At 40.2% G+C, this 19,420-nt stretch overlaps 1 protein-coding gene across 4 annotated transcripts in view; it reads left to right on the top strand.

Moving 5' to 3' along the window:
- Nucleotides 1-19,420, top strand: part of eml4 (EMAP like 4) — a 301,178-nt gene that overhangs the window by 64,307 nt on the left and 217,451 nt on the right. Inside the window, exons 1-2 of one of the 4 annotated variants that reach the window (XM_043695701.2) lie at nt 15,740-15,944; nt 17,826-17,913. The exons of 1 other annotated variant lie outside the window; for it this stretch is intronic. In XM_043695701.2, coding sequence (XP_043551636.1) covers nt 17,841-17,913 — 73 coding nt within the window. In that variant the 5' untranslated portion in view covers nt 15,740-15,944; nt 17,826-17,840. Of the gene's footprint in view, nt 1-15,739; nt 15,945-17,825; nt 17,914-19,420 lie in introns of those variants that run through there. 2 more of the 4 variants (XM_043695707.2, XM_043695705.2) reach the window with 2 other exon arrangements.

Here is a 19,420-nt window from a genome sequence, read left to right as displayed (position 1 = left end):
TTATTATAAAGTCAGAGTCTGGCAAATCTACGGTTTCCTGTCACAAAAGATAACTTTACAGCTGGACAGATTAGTTCTGTGTATCAGTTCAAAACAGCATTCCATGAGACCTATTTAGCAAGCCTTTTTTTAAACTATTTGCAATACACCAGAAAGGTTGCCACCTTTGGAAGAAAAGTGTTAACCTTTGAATATTTTCTTTTGTTGGAAGGAGATATCATAACGAATAAAAAATACATTTACTGTGGAAATTTGACTATTTTTGAATGAAGATTATTATAGTCCCAAAGAACCTGACAGCAGAAGTGCTGTTACACAGTAAAACAAGTAGAAAGTGAGAATTTTTAACCTAAAGTGGCATTCTTACCTTTTCCCATTTTCCCTGTGACCCTTTTCCTCTTCCAAACAGTTAATGTTTTCTTGACTGTGAGGATGTAAATGGTAGGACTTAGAATTTGGCATCTACAAAATAGTTTCATGAAGATATTCAGTGTAATTCTGTTAATTGCTGTGAACAACCGTTGTCCATTTGTCTAGTGTATGTACAAACTGGATCAGATTCCTACGATGTACATGCCTAAAGTTTGAAGGATGCCTAATTTCGTTTACCTGCTCCAAGCAATCCAAAATATTTATTAGTTTTATTTGAAGCCAATCAGTATGTAATTGCAATCTAGTTAAAGATGATAACTTCTTCTTGACAGCTATCAAAAGTAAGGGAAGGTGCAGTTTGATTGAGCAGAAGCTGAATTGGTCTAGCCATATAAATACTATGGCTACAACGGAAGGTCAGAGGCTAGGAAGACTGCAGAGAGTAAACCACCTCCTAATTCCCCAAAGCCTATCCATCTGCAGGGCAACGTCAGGAGTGCAATGGAATACTACCCACTTGCAGCTCCAACAACACTGAAGCAGCTTCACATCATTCAAGACAAAGAAGCTTGTTTGATAGGCATCATTTCCACAAACTTCACTCCTTCCAGTTTTGATGCATAGTAGTGGCTGTGTGTATCATCTACAAGATACACTGCAGAAAGTCACCAAGTTCCTTAGATAATGTTTTGTATTGATGAGCAGCATATGCAGGACAGTATCATCTGCATTTTCTCCTTCAAGCTACTCATTGTCTTGACTTGGAAAGATGTTTCCATTCCTTCTGGTCAAAATCCTGGAACTCTGTTTCGTGGAATTGTGGGTATATCTATACCAAATGGATTGCAGTGGTTCAAGAAGGCAGCCACCATTCCTTGAAGGAATTTAAAAAAAAAGTCTTGAATGTTGCAATATCAAACTTGTCCAAAAATGTGCAGGTTAGGTGAATTGGCCATGCTAAATTGCCCGTAGTGTTAGGTGAAGGGATAAACGTAGGGGAATGTGTCTGGGTGGGTTGCGCTTCGGCGGGTTGGTGTGGACTTGTTGGGCCGAAGGGCCTGTTTCCACACTGTAAGTAATCTCATCTGATCAAACTTAGCACCATGAATATCAATCTAAATTTGAGGATTGAGTACACCCTTGGGCAGGGATTCCTCAACAATTTGAGTATCGTTAATTCCGTGCATAATAGATTTCAAGTTTTTTTTGCAGTATCGTAGATGTAGTTGAAAACTTTGATAGTATAGCAAAGTTATGTTTAAAGTTGAGTTATAATTTACTATACTATAGCTTAGCAAAGTTAGGTTTGCAGCTTGATCTTTCCAGTTTTGTCTGTCTAAATTTCTCTTGCAGTTTTCAAAGAGTGGCCGTTATCTTCGATCTTTAGACATTATAATTGTTAAATTCCAAAAAGTCTGTGAAGGACTGTACTGGAGCCAGTCATCACTTAGTCTTGTGCTTCTTTACTCCGTTAAACAGTACAGCATATACCCCCTAACTAAACCCCATGTTGGTTTCTATAAATGATCCTTTACACAATTAACAACAATCTTGCCTCAAATTGGTTAATTTCAAATACATTTCCCTGAAATAAAGGCAACCTACCATGGATGCTGGAGATCTAAAACAAAAACATAAAATGCTGGAGAACTTTGGAGGTTCAGCAGCATCTGTGGAGAGAGAAACAAAGTTAGCGTTTCAGAATTGTTCTGAAGATGATTCATTCTGGACTTGAATTGTTAAATTTGCTTCTCTGTCCTCAAATGTTGCTGGGCCTGCTCAGTTTCCTCAGCACTTTGTTTCTGATAGATTGCCTGTACTGTTTTACATATGTTTGCATGATATACTCAGAGATATGAGATACTAAAGACAATGATAAAACCTCACCTGCATACTTCTGTAGTGTTAAATACTTTGATGACAAATGTTTCACAGACCCCCATTCTCTAAATCTTTGCTGTAGTAGCTGCAGAAGGTCTGGAGAGCTAACATAAGAATCTGGGGTCACAATGGATAGTCTATCTTTTGATCTCCCATCACCTTTCAGCTTTCATAGTGTCATTCCTCAGCCTAAATTCCCTGGTGTAAAAATGGGTATAGCCTGTTTGAGTGTGCATAACCAACAGTGCCAGAAACAGACATCTGAAAACTTGTTGCGAAATTGGACTTCCAGCCATACTTTTTGATTTGGGTGAAAATCCTTGGTATTTTCTAATCAACCTATTTGGAGATTTTATGACAAGTGGGTCTTGAAACCAGGCCTCCTGCCTCAGAGGCAGGGATAGAGCCCTCTGGACTTGTGGTGTTTTTGCAGTTGTCTTTGATTGCCAATTCAATTTTTGGGTCTTAGAAATGGTAGACCTAGAGTAAATTCTGGAAAGAGGGGAAGACTTCTCCTAGTTCATCATCAACCTGAAATAAATTGTACTTGCCTTTTAGAATAGAAATGATAGCATAAGCTTGAAGTTTTACTCTGCGTTTGCATGCATATTCCCACTACAAATATCAACATTTTCATGTCTTTTGTACATTCTTGTGGCACATACTATGTTTTGTGAGCTATATGGGTGTGCCTGCTTTACACTAAAAATCTTAATATCTTTGTAGGTTGCCTTTGTATCTTGCACTTCGTGATTGTTCTCTTTGGTGAATTATGTTGGCACAGAATTCTGTTTATGCTGTCTCATCAATTTTGGCTCACTTGCTTGGATGGGAATGCTGCCTGAAATATCTATAAAGCCCATTTTATAAGAATTTGTTGCTTTGTGTGAACAAAGTAGCTCTTTAAAGATCTCGTGTTTCCTAATGAAACTTGGCAAATTCAAAGCAATTACTGGCTGTATCAGTTTTTGCTTTCCTGCCATAAAATGAGGCAAAGCTTAAAAGAGGAACCAAATAACTCTAATGGAACCACATCACAATACCTTGCTATTCATTAGATGTTAAGTCAGGGCTCTCAGAACTTTTATTGTATGTCATGCAGTGAGTGATTTCAGGCATTTTGAGTTACTGTTGGATATTCAGGCTCTATCCAATTGTAGTTCTTTTTTGATGTCTTACATGTCAGCCTTCAGAGCTGTGCATTGAGCATTGTGATCAATATCTATAGAGACACTGTATTGGCCAACTTTCAGTCTCCTCACTTATTTGCTGAAAGCATTTAGGTTGTGACTTTAAACCCAAATGTAGTTGCAAAACAGTATTGAACTAGTAATCCTAATGCCTGGACTAAATATCCAGAGGCACTAGTTCAAATCCTGCCATGGCAGCTGAAGAGTTTGCATTCAATTGTTTAATTAAATCTGGAAATGAAAGCAAGTATTAATGATAGCTGTGAAACTACCATATTGCAAAATAAAAGTCCATTTGGTAATTGATATCCTCCAAAGGAGGAATTTTGTTTAATTTTCTTCCAGTTTGACTTCTAGGTGACTCCATGCTAACAGCAATGTGGTTAGTTCATGTTCAGCTGCCTCCGAAATGGCCTGGTAAGCCACTCTGCTTTTTCGAAAGCACTGCAGCAAAACATAAGACTAAAGCCAGAATGATCCCTACATCTATCTGGGAATTGGTTACTGATATAACAAAAGTTTATGCTGCCCAGTCAGGCTTAAATTCTCTTTGCTAATATCTGGGAACTTATGCTAAAGTTGTGAAAACCAATTCTCAGACTGGGTTAAAAATCTGAATTAGTTGCATTTGCATTTCATAATTTGTGGCCAGACACCTCCTTTTGACATCGCTGGGTATTACCTGTCTTACCGGTAGGATACTTCAACCAGAGGTGACATACGGTTAGGAAAATGTGGACATAGAAGGTATCACCATTGATTGGACCCTATGAAGTTTCATCAATCCACTACACACTGCAGCAGAGAGGAACTATGCAGAGCAGAGGAAAATCATCTCTACAGTGTATTCAAAAGAATGAGTACCCAATGAGCACAGTCTGCCAATTTCTCAGCAACAAACCCCAACAAGCAGGTAAAACATGTCCAGAAATTCTAGCCACTCTCCCCTACATCAAAGACACCTCGGAAATGACTGCCAGACGACTGAGACCTCTTGGCATCACGGTAGCCCACAACACACTAAAACAGCAGCTAATGAACTTGAAAGACCCGGTACAGACAACAAGCAAAACTAATGTCATTTACAAAATACCTTGCAAGAACTGTAACAAATATTACATTGGACAAACAGGCAGAAAACTAGCCACAAGGATACATTAACATCAACTAGCCACAAAAAAACACGACCCACTCTCATTAGTATCCTTAAATAGGGGAAAAAAAAAGGGAAGGACATCCCTTTGACTGGGACAATACATCCATCCTAGGACAAGCCAAACAGAAGCAGGAGAATTCCCAGAAGCATGACATTCCAACCAGAGTTCTATCAACAAACACATTGATTTGGACCCCATTTACCACCCCCTGAGAAAATGAACAGGGAATGACGACATCAACTCCAGGAAACCTAAATGCATGCATAGAAAGTAGGCCAAATTGCCAGTGCTTTGCTCGGAGGCTCACTGAAGATGTTGCCTAGTGTGTTGATGAAATGTCTGCAAATGAACCTTCCAGCTCAGTGAGCAAACCTACATCCAGAATAAACGTATCTGTCTGTGAAGACAGTGAGTGCACAGTCCTAGTAACACTGCAAAGTCCAAGTGTTACAGCCTCAGCTTCAATCATGGCATGTGGTGCTAGCACCATGCTAAATGGGAATAGATTCAGCAAATGTTTAGCAGCTGTCAAAGTGGCCATTTGTATAGCCATCTTTGGTAGTTGAATTATTTTTCAACCCATTTAGTGTCCTCATGTTATGGCATTTTCCTCTTTCTGCCATTACTATCATACCACTGAGCTAACCTTGGTTTAAATGAGTTTAGATTAGAGTGGTGCTGGAAAAGCACATCAGGTCAGGCAGTATCTGCAGAGCAGGAAAATAAATGTTGGGGGAGGTGGGGGGGGAAATGAAACTGGTGAAGTCCACATTGATGCCCTGGGGTTGAAGTGTTTTGAGGCGGAAGATGAGGCGTTCTTCCTCCAGGCGTCAGGTGGTGAGGGAGCGGCAGTGGAGGAGGCCCAGGACCTGCATGTCCTCGTCAGAGTGGGAGGGGGAGTTGAAATGTTGGGTCACAGGATGATGGGGTTGATTGGCTCAGGTGTCCCGGAGATATTCCCCAAAGCACTCTGTGAGGAGGCGTCCAGTCTCTCAAATGTAGAGGAAACCGCATCAGGAGCAATGGATACAATAAGTGACATTGGCGGATGTACAGGTGAAACTTTGGATGTGGAAGGCTCCTTTGGGGCCTTGGATGGAGGTGAGGGAGGTGGTGTGGGCACAGGTTTTGCAATTCCTGCGGTGGCAGGGGAGGGTGGGTTTTGGGGAGGGCATGGACCTGACCAGGTAGTCACGGAGGGAGCGGTGTTTGCAGAAAGGGGTGGGGAGGAAAATATATCTCTGGTAGTGGCAAGTGCAAGTATGGTAGAGGCAATGCCTAGATTACCTTTTCAAAATTAAGGTGCAAACCTGGTGATGCTACAGCAGAAATAGGTCAGAGTTCTGCAGAATTGCCATTTCCAGTTATGAATTGTGGAAGATAATTAAACAATTAGATCAGGAGGTTCCATGAACATATCCATCCTTCATGCTGAGAGTAAGAAATGGGAGCAACATTAGGTCATTTATCTCCCCTTGACTGTTTCATTTAATAAGACTGTGGCTCATCCTGGAGCTCATCTCCACTTTCCCATCTGATCCCCACCTCACTTTGCTCCCTTGATGCTGTTGTGTTATAGCTCATTTGGGAATGCAAGTTAGTGTGGCATTGTGCATTTTTTAACATGGATGTAGAGGCTCTATCATTTGGCCGATCAGTAATCACTGTCAGTTCTAGCTTTTGGGATTGCCATGATTTGGAGGTGCTGGCGTTGGATTGGGGTAGGCAAAGTTGGACTCGACCCTGTATGTTGTGTGATTTTTAACTTCTGGGATTGGTGTGTATTGGAAGAATTTGCAGGTTGATCAACCTATTTAAGATACAGGCATACTTTTCTCAGGCATCAAGTCCTGGGATGAGGTTCTTCAGTTCAACCCACAATGCCACAAGAACTCCTTACTTCCCCTAGAAGGCAAATATTTGTTGATGTCAGCCTTGAATATATACCATTCTTTTAAAATATTTCCAGCCCTTTGTGTGAAGGATTTTTTTCTCATCTCAGATAAAAATGTTGGTCTCCTTATCCTGAGGTTATGCTCCCTGATTCTAAACATGGTAACGAGAGGAAATGGCTCTCAACATCTCATTAATTCTGGTGAGCAAAATCAGGGTCTTACAAGTTTCCATTTTTCTAAATTGTAGGGAGTAAAGAAACATCCTATTTAATCTCCATTTAAAAAATTTCTTCATTTTTGGGCCATTCACCACACACTCAGTAGCCCTCTAGTAAATTCTGGGGTGAGGGGAAGACTTCCTTCTCCCACATTCCAGAAATCAATCCAGTGAAACTGCATTCAACTTCCCCCTCACTTGTATGGCAATTGGAAGTATACACAGTACTCCTGCTGTGGTACCATCAAAAACCTGTACAGTTGCAGCAACATTTTATTACTTTTATTTTAAACCCTTCCTTTCAGTTTAAAAAGAAAATTGATCTGTTCAGTCATGCCAGGGCAGGGGGCCTTAAACCTGGATCTTCTGGTCTAGAGGTAGGAACATTCTCTGCACAGAAAAAGCACATTTATCTTTTGACTGTGTTTCTCGTACCAGGGCATTCAATATTCAATAGTTTATATTTAAAAACAAAAACTTTCTTTTCTACCAATCTAAAGTGAATTGCTTCACAGTTCCCCAGAATGTGGTGGATTCTTAACTGCCCCTGAGCAATTAAGGAGGGTCAGTAAATGAGCATTTAGCCTCTGACATGCAAATCCCTTGAACATTTTGGACTGCCCTTGATGATATAAATGTGACATTTGACTGAAAGTGGCATCAAAATGTCCCAATGAAATTGAAAGTAAATGGAAACTGAGTTGGAGGAACTCCCATTAAGTCATGTCCTACCAGCAAAAAGGAAGATGCTTGCAGTGATTGGAACCCAAATGTCGAAGCCCAGGGTGTTTCCCAAAACAGTTTTCAGCTGCATCGCTAACGATTTTTCCAGTCATCACAAAGTAATCAATTGAGATGTATACTGATGGATGTACTAGCTTAGTCTACTGGGAACTCCAAGTAATGTAGCAGCCTGTGCCCATATGCCCTTGAATAGCATTCGGATTTGGGCTGATAGATGGTACATAGCATTTGTATCGCACAAGTGCCAGACTATGTGTGTGGGAACAAGAGGTTATCCAATCATCTTCTCTTGATTTCATCAGCATTACCATAATTGAATCTCTCACCATCAACGTCATGATGTTAGTGTTGACCGTAATCATAGAACAGGAATCCCTACAGTGTGGAAGCCGGCCTTTTGGCCCATTGAGTCATTATTGATCCCTCCTGAAGAGTATCTCAACCGTCTACCTATCCTGTAATCCTGCATTTCCCATTTCTAATCCACCTAACCTACACATAACTGGATAGTATGGGCAATTTAGCATGGCCAATCCACTTAACCTGTCCGTTTGGATAGAAATTTAACTTGACTGACTATGGTTACAAGAGAAGATGAAGGCTGGGAATACACTCTCAAGTAATTAACCTCTTTATTATGAAAGCCTTTCTACCATCTGCAAAGCATAAGTCAGCGGTATACTAAAATATTCTCGATTTGCACCCGTATGGGCCCCAGCTATGCCTGTCTCTTTGGCTACGTAGAACAGTCCATCTTCCGTAATTACACCGGCGCCACTCCCCACCTCTTCCTCTGCTACATTGCTGACTGCATTGGCGCCACCTCGTGCTCCCGTGAGGAGGTTGAGCAATTCATCAACTTCAACACATTCCACCCTGACCTTAAATTTACCTGGACCATCTCTGACACCTCCCTCCCCTTCCTAGACCCCTCCATCTCCATTAATGATGACTGATTTGACACCGACATTTTTTACAAACCCACCGACTCCCACAGCTACCTAGATTACACTTACCTCCTGCAAAAATGCCATCCCGTATTCCCAATTCCTCTGCCGGATCTGCTCCCAGGAGGACCAGTTCCACCACAGAACACACCAGATGGCCTCCTTCTTTAGAGATTGCAATTTCCCTTTCCACGTGGTTAAAGATGCCCTCCAACGCGTCTCGTCCACATCCCGCACCTCCGCCCTCAGACCCCACCCCTCCAACTGTAACAAGGACAGAGCCCCCCCTGGTGCTCACCTTCCACCCTACCAACCTTCGCATAAACCAAATCATCTGCCGACATTTTTGCCACCTCCAAACAGACCCCACCACTCGGGATATATTTCCCTCCCCACCCCTTTCCGCCTTCTGCAAAGACGGTTCCATCCGTGACTACCTGGTCAGGTCCACGCCCCCCAATATCCCACCCTCCCGTCCTGGCAGCTTCCCCTGCCACCACAGGAATTGCAAAACCTGTGCCCACTCCACCTCCCTCGCCTCCATCCAAGGCCCTAAAGGAGCCTTCCCCATCCATCAAAGTTTTACCTATACATCCATTGTATCCGTTGCTCTCGATGCGGTCTCCTTTACATTGGGGAGACTGGACGCCTCCTAGCAGAGCGCTTTAGGGAACATCTCTGGGACACCCGCACCATCAACCACACTGCCCTGTGGCCCAACATTTCAATTCCCCCTTCCACTCTGCCGAGGACATGGAGGTCCTGGGCCTCCTTCACCGGCGCTCCCTCACCACCCGACGCCTGGAGAAAAAAGGCCTCATCTTCCGCCTCAGAACACTTCAACTTCAGGGCATCAATGTGGACTTCACCAGTTTCCTCATTTCCCCTTCCCCCACCTCACCCTAGTTCCAAACTTCCAGCTCAGCACTGTCCCCATGACTTGTCCTACCTGCCTGCCTATCTTTTCCACCTATCCACTCCACTGTCCTCTCTGACCTATCACCTTCAACCCACCCCCATCCACCCATTGTACTCTTTGCTACCTTCCCCCATCCTCCTCCCTGACCCATGACCTTCATCCCCATCCCCATCCCCACTCACCAATCGCACTCTATGCTACTTTTTCCCCACCCCCACCCTCCTCTCATTTATCTCTCCACCCTTCAGGCACTCTGCCTGTATTCCTGATGAAGGGCTTTTGCCCGAAATGTCGATTTTCCGGCTCCTCGGATGCTGCCTGAATTGCTGTGCTTTTCCAGCATCACTAATGCAGAATGCTTTCACCAAACTATCATTGTTCAAGAAAGGTAGCTTGAGTATCATCTTTTCAAAAGCATTTAGGAACCGAGAATGAGATGCCCACATCTCATGAATGAAATTTTAAAAATCGTAATTACCTTAACATTGGCTGATTCGTTTTTAATGGCTTCAGACATAATTAATAAGAGACAGGTACAAAAATAAGTCCTGCTAGAAAGGTAGAGGAGTGATGTGTTAAAATATATTGGGAGGGCTGTGAAAGAACAATGTTTAACTGCTGGTTTAGGTTTCAAGCTTATTCTAGAAGTAAAACATTTGAGACTGGTGAATTATAAAGTGATTGCCTGAATGTGTGCTTTTGAAACTGAGTATTGTAGAATCTATTAAAATGTGAGTAATTATTTTGTTAATTTGATTACTAATAATATTTCTCTATTGTTGATACTCTCGAGCACTGTGTGAAACATTAAATGCCATGATGAGGTCATGTGGGTCACTTGGGTCTAAGACAAGCTCAACTTTCTACTTTCCTTTAACCATGGAGTGTAGGTGATGATTATGTTTGCGTGATGAGTATGTTTGCATGATGGTGATGGTTTCTCTTGAGCCAAAAAAAAGCTGATTATTAATCTGCAATCAGTAAATGAACAGTATCAAGTTAAACTTGAACATCAAACACTTGAATTGATATCCTTCGGTCACAAAAATATGTTTATGTGCAGAATTATGAGGATGTTCTTCAATGTTTAATATGTGAACAAAGTATTTAGAAAATGGGAAATGCATTTAAATTCCATACTGTTATATAATTGTGTAATATTGAGAATTTCCGTTCATTCACGAGTCTGTATTTCAGCTCAATAATCTATTAATAAACCCAAAGCTGGTTGGGGAGGTTGAAGCCAAGGTTCATAAACACTATTTTTGCAGACATATTTAATTGATTTCTCCCATCTTGTCCACCTGTCAGTGTTAGAGGTACTGCTTGTATGTGCTTAAATAATTGCAGCAATTGAAGCTCTGCATTAATGTAATTCTAATTGTTTTGGTATCCCTGATTTCCTTGTCCTTTCCATCGATGGCTGTACTATCAGTTATCCATCCCAAGCTCTTGAAATCTCCCTATAAACCTTGACATTTCTCCCTTCTCTTTTAAGACGCTTCTTAAAATGTATCTCATTAATCAAACTTGTAGGTACTTTTTTGTTTGCTCCTTTTGGGCCCTTGTCCATTGTTTTCTGTTGTTCCCAGGAAATATATTAGAGTCGATAGATTAGATTCCCTACAGTGTGGAAACAGGCCCTTCGGCCCAACCAGTTCGCACTGACCCTCCGAAGAGTAACCCACCCAGACCCGTTTCTCTCTGATTAATGTACCTAGCACTATGCGCAATTTAACATGGCCAGTTCGCCTGACCTGCACATCTTTGGACTGTGGAAGGAAACCGGAGCACCCGGAGGAAACCCATGCAAACACGGGGAGAATGTGCAAACTCCACACAGTCAGTCGTCCAAAGCTGGAATCGAACCTGGGACCCTGTAGCTGTGAGGCAGCAGTGCTAACCACTGAGCCACCGTGCTACCAATAGCTTCCAAAATTTTGAATTTTTTTGTTTCTGCGACGTGAAAGTTATTGCTTATTCCTAGTTGCCCAGAGCAGTTGAGAGCTTAAAAATGTGTAGCTGGAAAAGCGCAGTAGGTCAGGCAGCATCAAAGGAACAGGAGAATTGACGTTTCGGGCATAAGCTTATGCCCGAAACATCAATTCTCCTGTTCCTTTGATGCTGCCTGACCTGCTGCGCTCTTCCAGCAACACATTTTTAAGCTCTGATCTCCAGAATCTGCAGTCCTCACTTTCTCCTTAGAGCAGTTGAGAGTCAACTATCTTAGAGTCACATATAGGCCAGAGCAATGAATGATGGCAGATTTCCTTCTCTGAAGTACAGTCATGAATCAGGTGGATTATAATGACAATTGATAGTGATTATGTGGTTGCCATTGGATCAGCTTTCTATTCCATATTTTTATAGAATTTAAGTTTTACCATCAGTTATAGTGGAATTTGAACCTCCCAATCTAAGTTACTGACATTTACCATTATGTCATCACCTGTCTTCCTCCTCCCTTACACTGCAACCCCCAATTCACCCACAATTAAGGGTGCACTGCAAAGACCGTTCATAAACTATATGCAGAGTTAGCATGAATTATTTACTGAGTTAATTCATTTGAGGGAGCTGAATTAATTTCTATGAAGATGCACTGTCATATGAACAGGTGGGTAAGTGAAGCTCAGTCTATGAAAAGATCAGCCACGATCTTATTGAATGGTGGAGGTTCTCAAGAGGCCAGATGGCCACCACCTGCTCCTATTTATTATATTTGTTTAAGAACATAATTTTTTTCACTTTTAGCCACCATAACCTTAGTGCAGCTACAGGTATTATCTTGCTCTTTATCTTTTTTTCAGCTGCCTTCAGTATATGCCTCATTGTTATCCACCCATTTAATTGTTGCTCTTCCTTTTCTGTTTTCCCTTTCAATTTCTCTTTCAATTGTTGCCAGGGCAAAACTGTCTGCTCTTCATTTTCATTGTACATATTTGGCTATCGTTCCCTCTCCTTAACTGTATTTCGCAATCCTTTTGATTTTGCAATTTTATTCTTATTAGCTACTTATTTTTGTTCTGTCTGTCCAGCTGAGTTTGTACCTGCTCTGTCATATGTCCATTACAAAGATTGTTGTCGACTTCTCATCCTCTTAAGAATTTTAAAAAGTAAAACAGATTTACTTTGGGGATTTGAAAATTATGTAGAATAAGATGTGTCAGGACAGCCTCTGTGATTCTTCTGAGATAATGTGAAAGTGTTCTTCAGTTTCCAAATTGTGACTCTCCAGGTTAACTGTTCTGTAACTTCCAATAGTTAATCCTGCTTTCTACTTGAATTCATTTCGTCAGTCATAATAGTGAGGTATGATCGTAGATTTGATTTTAATGTTTGTTCTTTACCTTTGTCCCTCTAGCCTTCAATTCTGTTCTAAATCAGTTAGTTATTTGGCTCAAACTGGAGTCTTTGAGATACTAGAAACGCAACGTACTGTAAATATTTGGCTGGCCATCTATAAATCTGCTTGTGATGGTGTTAAAACCGATTTCCTGAAGTTTAATCTAACCTGAGAACTTGCATGTACTTGCAATCTTGTGTACTTAAGCTTCAAATGAGCACCATTCACCACCTCTGAATTGGCACTGTTATGGACCAGGTCCCACCCCTCAAAACATTTTTAAGCAGGTAGTTCAGGCCGTAAGTTTGCTACTTGTTTTAGGTAAGTGTATAGGTGAATATTCCTAGAGTGAATTAGCTGATCCGATTGCCAAGTTTTAAACAAACAGAATTTATTTATAATATCACAGAATGAAACATAAAGAACAGAAAATAGAATACTGGACAACTTAACCTATGCATAAAACCCAATAGATTATCTTGACTGACTGATGCTGTACCGAAAATACTTGCAACAGTCCCAATAAACATCCCTTAGCACAGTAAAAATAAAACCAACCAGGGCTTACAGGCTTGGTGTTGAAGAGAGTGTACCCGGCTGAACTTGCCCCAGCAGCCTGCCTTCACACACTGCAGCTGAACTGAATCAAAAACTAATCTAAACAAAGGCTAGCTGGCACTCCCCCTTGATTATACTGGTATTTTTTAAAGATATGAAAATCATGGGCTGGCGGCATTATCTGTTAGGGGTAAACAAAAAGGTTCCTAATAAACCTTTCAAACCCAGCCTAGTTGAAACTTGACCAATTATCTCCCCTCCCCCAGGGGAGAAAAGCTCAAGGGCATAGTAACCTTGCAAAAAGGCCAATGTTGTGACTGTACTGCTTGTTCATAATTTTTCTTAAAATTAAATGTTTTAAGGAAGGAAAGAAAAGCTAGGGTATCAGCCATGTAGGACAGTTTTTTGTTTCCTGATGGTTAACTATGGACTAAAATTGATAGCTATGTTGGACTAGCTGAGAACATTTGGGAATATGGGTGGAGGAATGGAAAACTGAGAAAAGAATACTCAAAATATATATGTAATTAAATTTAGTTAGATCATTAACCTGGATGTAGGATTATTGATGATGCCTGTCGCTGATAGATGATCATGCCCGTTCCCTGATAAGATACATTGAACACCCTCGTTGCAGTGCCAGGATTTTAATTGTTTAGAGACCATGTTATATGACTCCATCTTTGTGAAAACTGTTCCTTAACAAGAACAGAGATCTTTGTTATCAGTGGAAATCACTTGCCCATATAATTTCTGTATCAGCCTGTCAATGTCGTATGATGCCCTCTTTTTGAAGGGATTATGCAGAGATCAGGAATTTGTATGAACTAGGCAAGCTACAGTATCTTCTCAAAACATTTTGACTGAAGCATGCAGAGTCTAAACCAGAAGGTACAAGTTAAAATATTCAATTAAATGTAAAATCAAGTGCAGAGATTTAAATAGAGATAGAAAGATAAGTTTGGCAGATAAAGGAGATTTTTTTTCCCAAAGTCTGCAATAATAATTAAAATCTGAAGGTATAAATCTACACTTGTTTCAGTATGTTTTGCTTGGGTATGTAGTTGAGGCTTAGCACAGTGTTTAAAACAGTACCTATATTTAAATGGCAGTCTTTCTCATGTTTTGTGGGTATCTACAGGATATGTGCAGGTAGTTCTGGGATAATGCGCATTTCGGTGGCGCGATTTGACTATAATGTCGCTGAAGAATTAGGGATTGGTAGTTTTGAGAATCTTATTTCTTTGCAATAGCTTCATTCCAGCGGGGATCGGCTTGCGTTTCATTATGCGCATGTGCCGATGTCCACGCTGAAGTCTCTGCGCCATTCTGTGCATGTATCAATGCTGTGAGAGGTACTATACACTGAACAGATTTCTTACATTTTTGAAATGTGGTAAATTTATTTTTATTTCGTTAATAACTATGATTTCAACCTTCATTCAGGCTGTGTTGTACTTTGCTTTAGGCTTTTGGGTGATTTTTAAGTGACTGAGTGATGTTTTATGCTGGTCTGCCCCTACACCACACTTTTTCCATAGGCCCCATTGTTTATATTGACTGATTTTCTATTAAATGAGGTTTCACTGGAATGCAGCTAACAGGTTATAGGAGAACTACCTGTACGCCAATTTCACTATTTTATATTTGAGTGCTGAGCCTCTCACTCAAGTTAAACTTGTGGAGGAAAGGGGCAGATTGGACACTTAGTGATTTGTCTTTGTGCATGTGCGAACTGGAAGTTGCTGTTTCATTTCTTCTTTAGTGCTGATAGCCTTGTGATAATTCTTGCTGCAAAATCTATAGCCGTAATACATTTATTGCTAATAATGTATGTGGACAATATCGAATAAATGACCCAGTCTTCACACCAGAAGTGTTTCTATAGACAGTTGGGGATTTTCGGAAGTGGAATTTGGAAAGTGGTGACAAAAGGGCAAGACTAAATCTGGACAGGGTTTCTATTAGAAATAAAATTGCTGCGTTTACTTTGGGTAACCTTCAGATTATTACAATGGCGTAGAAATTAAAGTTTTAGTTTGCTATTGTAGTTTATCTTAAAAAAACTTGGCTAGAAATTATGAAGTTTTTATTAAAATTGCAAAATATGTTATTCATTTTGAGCATAAACTAATTTCTCTAACTTTTAGTTAAGTTGTTACAAGTGAACAGTTTTTATTTTGTTGTACTCAAATTTTGCTTTGAGCCTTCTGAACTAGCTCCTGACCTATTGGAAAGACTGCAGCACATTGTGTTTGTTGATTGCTCTCTGTGCGTTACAGTTTGTAATATCATTGATTACATGTTGTGCGACCTCTTGCTTTTCGAGGCCTTTCATATAAATCAGTCCGATTAGCTCTTACTCTTACAAAGGTTAAGTCTATCTGTAGTTTTGAATGTAGGAAACTTTGTTTGCCAAAGTCTTAATTACATGACGTAGTACAGTCAGGTTCCAACTGCCACACCTCTGTTAGCCGACATTTCACTCATTCATTTTAACCTTTGTTCCTTTTCTGTACAACTCATCCCAGTAACTCTCCTGTTATACGTTTCTTGGAGATTCTACCTTATAATTAATATGCATAGAAGTGGTTCAAAATAAGCACATGCAACTGTTATAACCACCAGAAGTTTCATTCTTTTCCCCTTGAAATCAGATACTTTTTTACAAAGCTGGTTCAATGGCTACACAGCTTGACTTTGTCTCCAGCAATTGTGGTAAGAATATGTTTTATTTCAAGTATTGAAAGATTTTCAACTGAGTATATGCTTGAATCTTTTGAGTTTGGGGGCCAGTGGAGATGAAAAATGGAAGAGGATGGAGAGTTTTCTTCTCATCAATTTTTTTTGTTAGGTTTTTGGGATTGATTGATTAATATAGCCTTGCTAGAATCAAGAAACCTTCACGTCCGTCCCTCTAAGTAAATTTATCTGTGAGGAGCTTGTTCGAATTAATGGCCCTGTGTACGCATTGTATGTAGATTTTTGTAAGCTCAATTGAAGCCTGCTAATGTTCGACAGGCCGCTAAAATGCATGTTTCTAATTTTAAAAATGCATACTATAGACTATGAAATTTGTTTATTTCATCTATTTGCTACTGTTGCCAAGTATAGAGGTGGCCTAAAGTCTAGCTTATTGCAACATTCTACAAAAGTAACAAAATTACTTAACTATATTCTTGTGGCACTTAAGAGAGTTAACCAGCAAAAATTCAGCTGTTGATACTTTGAGCAAAGTCTTGGTATTAAATTGTAATTTGGCAATAAAACATAATGCCCAATGGAGCAGAACTTTAATGTAATGAAAAATGCATTTCTGTGACAACTTGTTCTGTTTCATTGCTTTTGGAACTGTTTGTAAGTGGAGACTTTTATTTTGGTAATAGAGATAATGTTGGAGAATTGTACTAATTTATACTAATTGCTGCTCAGATGTTCAGACTATTACTGCAATACTACAAGTTCCTATCCAAAGACTTTTTCAAACATTATATTTTGAAAGTGCTGTTAAATTTATTGATTGTATCTAACTATGAGTTCATAATTCATCTGTTTGAAAAATACTTTCATTTCCATAAATAATACATGCATAGGATGTAATGTCGGCTACTTGTCAGATTATCCTAAGGCTTTTATGTATGTTAGAAATTGCTACATAAATTTAATTGAGCCTTCCTAGAAATATGTTGAAAACGAAGTCAGAATGACTGGATAAAGAAAACTTAGCAAAATTAGTTTCTCAAGAATAATAAACAGTGAACAAACTTGTAAAATAAAACAGCAGTTGCGGCCGTCCCTGTACACTTGAAAAGAAGGATGGGAATGAAAGGTACTAGAGGATTGTTCCAAGCAGTAAAGCTTGAAAGGTACAATTTCATTTTGTTTGGTTTATTGTTTTATATAGATTTGTTTTGATAAAGCCTCATGATTTTAGGTCAGGGAATATTCAGGCATGCAAATCTGTGATCCATGCGGATGTTTTCATTTCAGGATATACCAATTTTTAATTTTTGTCATATCCTTTTTAGGTCAAAATGTTATATGTATCAAGACACCGAAGATAATATTGGCATTATGGGGCCTGCAATACTGTCAGCTTATTGCCATGACTTACTGGAGTAGTGCTGAAAATTGAACCCCTCTATTCCTAGAGTCTGCACAAATGTGGAAAGATTTAGTTAAACTAACCAAAGTCCCCCATTTACTTCAACTAGAAACTTTGATGAAAAGAAAACACTAACGAGGCATTTCAGAAAATAACTGTTTATTACTAGTAAATCATCTTTTCATATTTCCTGAATGTAATTAGGTATTGTTAACTTATAACTTTAAGTTCAACCCTGCCCGTTTTCAAATTGTGCTCCTCACAGACAGAGGAGGAAAAGCAAGCTGTGCATACTAAGGGTGGACAAAGAAATAAGGAAAACCGTTTGATAGCATGAGTCTGAACCACTGGATTTGATGTTTCCTTTCGTTTCTTCCAATATGTTTTAGTGCTCTAGTGTTTACAATTTGTATACTGATGCTCTGTCTCATTCACTGTTTGAAATTTCATCCTTTCATTATCTTCAAATGCGTTTTATTCCTCCTTCAAAACAGGATCTCTGGAGAAAGATGAATGGAAGACCGATCCCTGTTACTGAAGACTTTCTAGTACCTCCATACATGAGACAGATTATGAATCACAGTGAGAGGTTTTTTTGATGTTTCTGTTTTGCTGGCTGGATGGCTGGCTCTGTGCTGCACTGGCCCCACACAAGCTATAGTCACCTGGTCAAGAGTCAATCAAAACATTGTATCCAAGAAATTTTCAGTTAGTTCAGCCCAATTTGGATATAGTCAGTACTTTGAATGTTGTGAATAGGTGAAGGGATATGATACAAACCATGACTCTTTGGAATCTACTGCCTACATACCTGGCACTCAAATTCATACACCACATCTTCGTGTGAGTGATGGTAGGGACATACCTTTGGCCTGACAGCAACATCTGTTAGTGGAAAACACCAATAGTGTTATACTGCATAATAGCAGCATGAAACAGTCCTAACCAGTTCTGGGATTGTCTGTCAGGTTCACAGTGTTGCACGCTTACATGTAATGGAAGCTATAGGGGCATGTTCTTACAGGGCCTGGGAAATGAATATTCAAGGCTACACGTGCTATCATAAGGACAGACTGACGGGCAGAGGGGGTGGGGTGGCCTTGTTGGTAAGGGAGGATATTCAGTCCCTTGCGCGGGGGGACCTAGAGTCAGGGGATGTAGAGTCAGTGTGGAGAGAGCTGCGAAATACTATGGGTAAAAAGACCCTCTTGGGAGTCATCTACAGGCCCCCAAACAGTAGTCGGATGTAAGTTGAATCAGGAGCTGAAATTGGCCTGTCGCAAAGATGTTACTACAATTGTTATGGGGGATTTTAACATGCAGGTAGACTGGGAGAATCAGGATGGTATTGGACCTCAAGAAAGAGACCTTGTGGAGTGCCTCAGAGATGGATTCTGAGAGCAGCTGGTGCTGGAGCCGACCAGGAAGAAGGCAATTCTGGATCTGGTATTGTGTAACGAACCAGAATTGGTCAGAGACCTCGAAGTGAAGGAGCCATTGGGAAGTAGTGAACATAATACAATAAGCTTCAATCTGCAATTTGAGAGGGAGAGGGTACAGTCGGAAGTGACAGTACTTCTGTTGAATAAAGGGAACTATGGAGCTATGAGGGAGGAGCTGGCCAAAGTTCAATGGTGCAATACCTTAGCAGGGATGACCGTGGAGGAACAATGGCGGATATTTCTGTGTATAATGCAGAAGTTGCAGGATCAGTTCATTCCTAAAAGGAAGAAAGATCCTAGGAGGAGGCATCGGCGACCGTGGCTGACGAGGGAAGTTAAGAAACATATAAAGTTAAAAGAGAAAAAGTATAACATAGCAAAGATAAGTGGGAAAACTGAGGACTGGGAAGCTTTTAAAGAGCAACAAAGGATTACTGAGAAGGAAATACGCAGAGGAAAAATGAGGTACGAAGGTAAACTGGCCAATAATATAAAGGAGGATAGTAAAAGCTTTTTTAGGTATGTGCAAGGCAAAAAAATGGTTAGGACTAAAATTGGGCCCTTGAGGACAGAAACAGGGGAATATATTAAGGGGAACAAAGAAATGGCAGAAGAATTAAATGGGTACTTCAGATCTGTGTTCACTG

The sequence above is a fragment of the Chiloscyllium plagiosum genome, unplaced genomic scaffold (genome assembly GCF_037043375.1).
Source record: "Chiloscyllium plagiosum isolate Xiang-an unplaced genomic scaffold, Cpla_swu_hap1 HiC_scaffold_10, whole genome shotgun sequence".
Taxonomy (NCBI): Eukaryota; Metazoa; Chordata; class Chondrichthyes; order Orectolobiformes; family Hemiscylliidae; genus Chiloscyllium; species Chiloscyllium plagiosum.
This window is presented reverse-complemented; position numbering and strand designations above follow the sequence as displayed.